A 7,376-nucleotide genomic window follows, 5' to 3' on the forward strand; every position below is an offset into this window, starting at 1 on the left:
ACAGACAACCATCGATTCAGTTGGACCTGCATCCTGTCTTCAAGAGAGAGAGTTAGTTTTCACAAGCACGTCAGGAACAAAGTCCTGAAAAATTGTGACCTGGATTGGAATACCCTGCGTCACCCCTCTCTCTATCCCCGAGAGGTAAGTTGTGTGATGGCTCCCGTCCGGCAGGTCAGTTACACTGTTCCCTCTCAAAGCCTGAGCCACAGGTTGGGTGCCTGGGTGCACAAATGCTGAATCATCCATTCTGTCCTGAGCATCCTCCCCCATGTGATCAGTGAGCAGACATTCCTGTTCTCCCACTATTCCTCCCCCAGTTTCCTCCTCATGGCCCCCTCTAGGACACCTACCGCTATGCTCTTTAGAGTGGGAACTATCCCCTGGTCAGCTGTGAAGGGCTCACAGCTAGCAGCCTGGACAGTTGTCTCAGTGGCAGGCTCCACACCCCCCTTTCTTCCTGGGGTGGTGTTGCCTCCTGCTGCAGTGTTAAAGGAACCCACACCCACCTCCTCAGTGGTTTCTATGATTCTATCTCCCTCCTCTAGGCTCCCCTCTGGAACACATCTCCCTATGCTCCCTTAGATTTGGTTTGGCCCGTGTTTGGCAGCACCATGGACTTTTTTCTCCCTGAGGCACCGCTACCTTCAGCTGAAGGGCAGGAGCTGGTCTCAACCACCCCCACCCCTGGAAACATGCAGCTTCCTCCTCCTGCAGAGGAATCAAGGAGACTCTGTCTCTTTCTTTCAGCAGTTCCTGGGGCTTTCCCCTTTTCCTCTGAAGTCCCAGCAGAACGCTCCTTCTTGCTGCATGCGGACACTTTAACACCCTGAGCTACATGGAAGAAATAATAGCCAATTAGCATATCAATAGGGGTTTCGTCTACTACCCCCACTGATAATACAGCTTCCAAACATTTGGTTTCGATGTGCACTTTAGCCAAAGGCACAAGGATTTTGTAACCATCAAACAATAAAAGCCCTGCCGTCTGTCCTGTCAGTATGTCACCTTGTTGTACTATACTCCTCCTAACTACCAAAATTTCTGCCCCTGTATCTTCCCACCCATGATGTTCCCTGCCATTCAGTGCTTCATGCCTAGTTATACAAACGCTAATTTTACAAACCTAGTATGATAAGTGACAGGTGCCTGAGGGGCTTCTGTGCTCTGAATAGCAGCATTCGCCTGGGCTACCTGCTGCCTGCTTTCTTTGAGTACAGGGCATTTATTCCTCAGCCTTGTATCTGTACACGGATATCGTAGAACATCAGTGGAATTCCAATGATAGCACCTCCTGGACTCTTCCATTTTCACAGGAGATTCGGTCTGTGGGGGACTTTTCTGTTCCCCTGTTACGTTGTGTCCCTGCCCAAGGAAGGAACAACGAGTTTGTCACCATCACCTACGATAAACCTCATTACGTCCCTATCAGTAAACACCACATCGACACCATTACCATTGAAATAAAGACAGATCAGAACAAAAGCGTCTCATTTCGCTTTGGCAAGGTGATCATCAAGCTACACCTGCGCCCCCGGAGAGAGCGAGTTTTATAAAAAAGCAAAACCCTTTAAAAGAAGGACTTTGGCCCGCAGGGTCGGCCATAAGCGAAAGTCCAAGAGGAAGCCTGGGCGAAAGAGGAAACACTCGCCAGCTGATACGAGAGATATATTTTAATCAACATGGCTTTCGTTCACTGTGGGTCTGAAGAATGCACCAAATCCGAACTAGACTTGTTCCAAATAGCCCCTACGCAGACCAGCATTGAGAAAAGCATCTACCTCGAGGTGCCACCTCTGTCGGCCATTACGGAGTCTGCCCCCATTGACTTTTTATAGCAGGGAATGGCATAGATTATATGGATTTAAACAACACACTGCTGTACCTGTGTTGCAAGATTGTAAAAGGAGATGGAACTGAACTCGAAGCGGACGCCGAGGTGGGCCTGGTGAATTACCCAGTGGCCTCTATTTTTAGCAGCTGGATGTCACGCTCAGAGACCGTCTTGTAAGCCAAAGCAACAACTGTTACCCTTACAGGGCCTTTATAGAATCGGTGCTCAATTACAGCAACGACACCCTCGCCACACAATTTTCCGCTGGTCTCTTTTACAAAGACACTGCTGGACAACAGGAAGACACAGACTTGGATGGCGAGAATCTCGGGTTTGTGAGGCTTGCAAAACTGACCGCTCAAAGCAGAACAGTAGAGCTTCTGGGTCATCTACACAGCGACCTGTTTTTTCAAGAAAAACTATTGTTGAACGGAGTGGATGTGAAAATTAAACTGACGCGCAGTAAAGATCCTTTCTGTTTAATGGGCAGCGGAACCAAAGGCTTTAAACTGTGCATTCTATCAGCATCCCTTTTTGTGAAGAAAGTACGGGTGGCCCTGAGCGTTCGTCTGGGGCACGCCGAGGCCCTGCTTACCGCTAATGCCAAATACCCCGTGGACCGTGTGGGAATGAAAGTGTTTAGCATCCCTGCGGGCAGCAGGGTCAGTAACCAGGAGAACCAGTTCCTGGAACAGTTGCCCAAAATGCTTGTCCTGGGGTTCGTGGATAACGATGCCTTTAGCGGAAGTTATGCTAAAAATCCCTTTCATTTTAAGCATTACGATATTAATTTTGTGGCCTTGTATGTGGATGGTGAGCAGATACCGACCAAGCCTCTTCAACCAGACTTCGAGGCAGGACGCTGCGTGAGAGAATACATGAATCTGGTACAGACGGCCGGTAAACACATGAAAGATGGTTCTCTGTTAATCGACAGTGAGGAGTTTGCACAGGGTTACACCCTATTTGCCTTTGACCTGTCCCCCGACCAGGAATGCGCCGATCACTATTCCCTGATTAAAACCGGGAACCTGAGAGCAGAAATTTGTTTTGGGAAGGCTTTAACCATTACTGTCAATATGATTGTGTATGGGGTTTTTGACAATGTCATAGAGATAAATCAGAGGAGAAATGTTCTGTTTGACTACATGTGAACATGGACACCGTGCAGCTCTCACGTGTCTTATCAACGGACGCTTACACGAAAAAGAATTTCTTAGACGTGTTTCCCTGCGATTGGCTCCCTGGCGGCAAGCTGTCTCAGAGACCCCTAGGTTTGGTGGTCAACACGCATCCACACAGCCGACCGGGTGAACACTGGCTTGCCGTGTATCTGGTGGAGCATAACCTTGGAGAGTTTTTTGACTCATACGGGCATCTCCCGAACAGTGTGTTCTTTCCTAAAAGCATTATGAAATTTTTAAACAAAAATGCCACAGACATTGTGTTTCACAACAGACAATTACAAGACCCCAGCTCCGTTGCCTGCGGCTATCACTGCGTGTTTTTCTTACACCCTCGTAGCAAGGGTTTATCTTTTGACCGGATTTTAAAATTGTATTCTAATGACTCAGTGCAAAACGACCGGATGGTGATGAATTTTGTAAAAAATAAATTTAAATACTTGGTCATGCCTAGCCTTGCTCAAAGCATGTTTCAACAAGCCCAGACATGTGTATCTTGAAATGATTTTCATAGTCATGTTACCCAATAAAGCACCCCAGGTGAGGGGTTTAAAGACAATCGATGTTTGGCGTGGTTTTTTTTTTAAAAAAAACAAAACACAATGACCCAATTCACAAATGTTTTATTTAAAGTAAAACATTACCAGTTTAAAAAAAAAATAGAACGTGAAAAAGATCACAAACTGAGTCATTCGGCTCTTTTAGCCAATTTTCGTTTTTTAGATGGCAAAAAAGGGGTCACTGTTTCTTGGTCCACACCGGTGTCGGAGATCGAGGCCTTGAGGCATTCCAAAAGATCTCTATTGGTCGCGTTGCCCATGACGGAAGATGGTATGTTCAGTTCCGCCATGGCATTCATAAACACATCCCATCCTTTAGGTACATGTCTGCTAGGAACAGAGCGCGTCTGGATGACGGCCCTGACTAAGTCGAGCATGTTAGAACCATTAACCACAGAGCCTTTGTACACAAAAGACCCTTTATCGGTCCATGAAGAAATGTTTTTATCTTGGCCCAGCTTATTTAGCAATACTGATGCATTTTTCTTATAACGCTTATTCACGTTATCCAACACCTCCTGAGCAACAGAGTCTGAGGTCTTTGGTGTTTCAGAGGGTTTGGCAGTCACACTCTGTTCCTGTTCTGGTAGAAACAGACTTATTTTTTCTTTGTCCACATCGCTCTGCTTCACATACGTTAGGTACCTTTGAATCATAGAATCATAGAATATCAGGGTTGGAAGGGACCCCAGAAGGTCATCTAGTCCAACCCCCTGCTCAAAGCAGGACCAATTCCCAGTTAAATCAGTTGGTGCACGGTGCTGTAAAGTTTAGCCTTTTCATATTCACCTAAGTCAGTTCTTTGAAGAACAGATTTCATTTCATTTAAAGACAATCGATGTTTGGCGTGTTTTTTTTAAAAAAAAAACAAAACGCAATGACCCAATTCAGAAATGCTTTATTTAAAGCAAAACATTACCAGTTTTAAAAAAAATAGAACGTGAAAAAGATCACAAACTGAGCCATTCGTTTCTTTTAGCCAATTTTCGTATTTTAGATGGCAAAAAAGGGGTCACTGTAGTATATTCTGTAGTATAAGGGCCCTACCATCAATCGAACTCTAACCCCGCCCCTTGAACCCTTAGCCCCGCCCCTTGACCACAGAAGGATAGATGCTAAATGATTATAAGTGATAAAAAACAGATCAAGGCAGGTTACTCAGGAAATGAAACAAACTTGCAGCATAAGGCTGGTACATGCTTGATAGGATTTGAATCAGCAATATCTCACCCTGACTGATGATACAAGCAGGCTCACAGATTCCTGAAGAACAGGCTGTACCTGCTTTGAAGCCTGGGTTCCCCTTCCCAATTCAAACTCCTTTGTTTTCCTGAGCTTCTTGCAGCTGTTGAGTTGTGGGGCAGTGAAGACAAGAGATGATTTCACTCCACACCTTTTATAGTTTCTTCCAGTTTTCTGAAAAGTCTGTATATGTGATGTTGGGGGTCCACCCCCATTGACCAAACATTCTCCGTTGTCTCCGTACTCCCTCCGTGGAGGCTTTCTTATACAGAGTTCCTGTGCTACTGGATTCTTCCCTCGATGAGTGTTTATGACAGCAATTAACACTGTCTAGCTAGTCCTTTGACATACCTGAAAGGCTGGTTTTGGGTGTTTCCAGCCTCGTATCACAAGTTAGGAACTCACACAAAGCATGATTTCATTACTTCATATACCCAAGGAGATATTAATGTTAAGCAGATTAAGCCCTTTAGAATAATAGCTCACAGGACATACTTTGTACAAAACGTACCATAATTACATCACCGTGGTAAATATAGAGTGCTTTGGAGTGCAGAGTGTCACAAGGACGATCCAGAGAGTTACAGGAGGTGGGGAGGAGAGGAGAGAGTGAGGGGCAGGGCCTTGAGGGGAAGACGCAGAGCAGGGGCGTAACCTGGGGGAAGATGCATGCTACATGGGTGGGGGCCTCATGCTTCCAGTTACCAGGAATTAGAAAGGCGGCAACCCTCGGAGTTGCACATAGTCAGATTCCCCATTTGTCACACTGACACAGCACAGTAAAGTGAGGAAAGGGTTTCAGGTCTCTTTGACTGGCCAGTCAGTGATTCAGGGAAGAGAGCCCAGCACATGTCACCAGCAAGCGCTGCATGGAGCTCAGTCTGACAGCCAGATCACCAGGAGAAAGCTTTAGGACCCTTAATGAGTAAAGAGCTGGAGCAGACTATCCCGAATCTGTTGGCTCCTCACCCCATAGATGATGGGGTTTAACATGGGGGGCACCAGGAGATACATGTTGTTCATGAGAACGTGGAAATGCAGGGCCATATTGTGCCCAAACCGTTCTGTGAGGGCGGAGAAGAGATGTGGGATGTAAGAGCCTAAGATGACACAGAGGTGGGAGCCACAGGTCCCAAAAGTCTTGAGGCGGGCGTCCTTTGTTGGGAGGCTGAAGATGGCCCTGAGGATCTGGATATAGGACACAGCGATACAAAACACATCCACACCGGTCACCAAGAATGCCACAGCGAGGCTGTAGTAACTACTGATGCGGATGTCGGCGCAAGCCAGCTTCACCACAGCTATGTGCTTGCAGTATGTGTAGGGAATGATGTTGGTTCTGCAATATGGCCACCTCCTCGCCAGGAAGAGATAGGGCAATACGAGCATGATGCCACGCAGCACCACGGCCAGGCCAATTTTGGCCACCACAGGGTTTGTCAGAGTGGTGGAATGTCTCAGGGGATCACAGATGGCCACGTAGCGATCAAAAGCCATGGCCACAAGGATCCCAGAATGCATAGCAGAGAAGCTGAGAAGGCAGAACATCTGGGTGAGGCAGGCGCCGAAATTGATCTCCCTGGAATTGAACCAGAAGATGCTCAGCATTTTGGGTAGGACGGTCGTAGACAGGACCACGTCGGCGACGACCAGCATGCAGAGGAAATAGTACATGGGCCCATGGAGGCTTGGCTCGCTCTTCACGATGAACAGGATTGTGAAGTTCGCCAAGATGGCTATGGCATAGATCGCACAGAAAGGGATGGAGATCCAGACATGGGCTGCCTCCAGGCCAGGAATGCCCAGCAGGATGAAGGTGGAAGGGTTGGTAAAGTCGGTTGAGTTGGAATCTGACATGGAGTAGGAGAGAAGGTTTCCAACGCTGAGGCAGAATGGTGTTTCCTGCATGTACCGTGCGTTCCCCTGACTTCCTGTCTGTGCCCAGGGTCTAGGGCGATGGTCACAGGACAAATGCCTGGATGGAAAGAAAATGTTAATATTAGACATTACATACACAGCTCGAGGCTTGTCTCATGGATGGAGCAGGTTGGTCGCTCTTCACACACTGAAAAATGACATTTTAATGATTAAGATAAATGAATTATGAACAATTGACCCTACTGATGTCAGTTCCATATTTTATGGTGCTCCTTTCGTCAATAATTCCTACACATCGTGGTATGGGAAACATTAATAGGCATCAGCACGAAACACGAGTGGATGCTGGTTTTCCCTCATTGTTCCTTAGGCCTTATCTGCACTGCCAAGTTTTTTTGCCAAGAGGCAGCATTTGGTGAAGAAATAGTGGAGGTGTAAACACTACAAATCCGCTTTTGAAGACAGAACTCCTCAGTTTCAGTGGCGTAATAAAGGCACCTTAACGAGAGGTGTAAGGGTTTGCAACAATGATTTCTTTTAAAGGCTTTTTCGTCATTGACCAAAGTTTCAGCAAAAAAAATCTGCCAATTTACACATAGGCTCAATACAATGAAACCCAGGCTACAGAGTCCATGCTGTAGGGAGTTTCCCATTCACCTAGTTATTGAAAATCTGAGA

General features: G+C 46.6%; 1 protein-coding gene across 1 annotated transcript; it reads right to left on the reverse strand.

The window, feature by feature from the left end:
* Positions 1–5,738: 5,738 nt before the first annotated feature.
* LOC311512694 (olfactory receptor 52R1-like) lies at positions 5,739–6,728 on the reverse strand (the record flags this gene model as incomplete). Its single annotated transcript, XM_084614031.1, has 1 exon — positions 5,739–6,728. The coding sequence occupies one exon, from the start codon at positions 6,726–6,728 to the stop codon at positions 5,739–5,741; it is 990 nt and encodes a 329-aa protein (XP_084470157.1).
* Between the last annotated feature and the right edge of the window lie 648 nt (positions 6,729–7,376).

This window comes from Lepidochelys olivacea (assembly GCF_965140295.1).
Source record: "Lepidochelys olivacea isolate rLepOli2 genome assembly, chromosome: 1".
NCBI lineage: Eukaryota > Metazoa > Chordata > Testudines > Cheloniidae > Lepidochelys > Lepidochelys olivacea.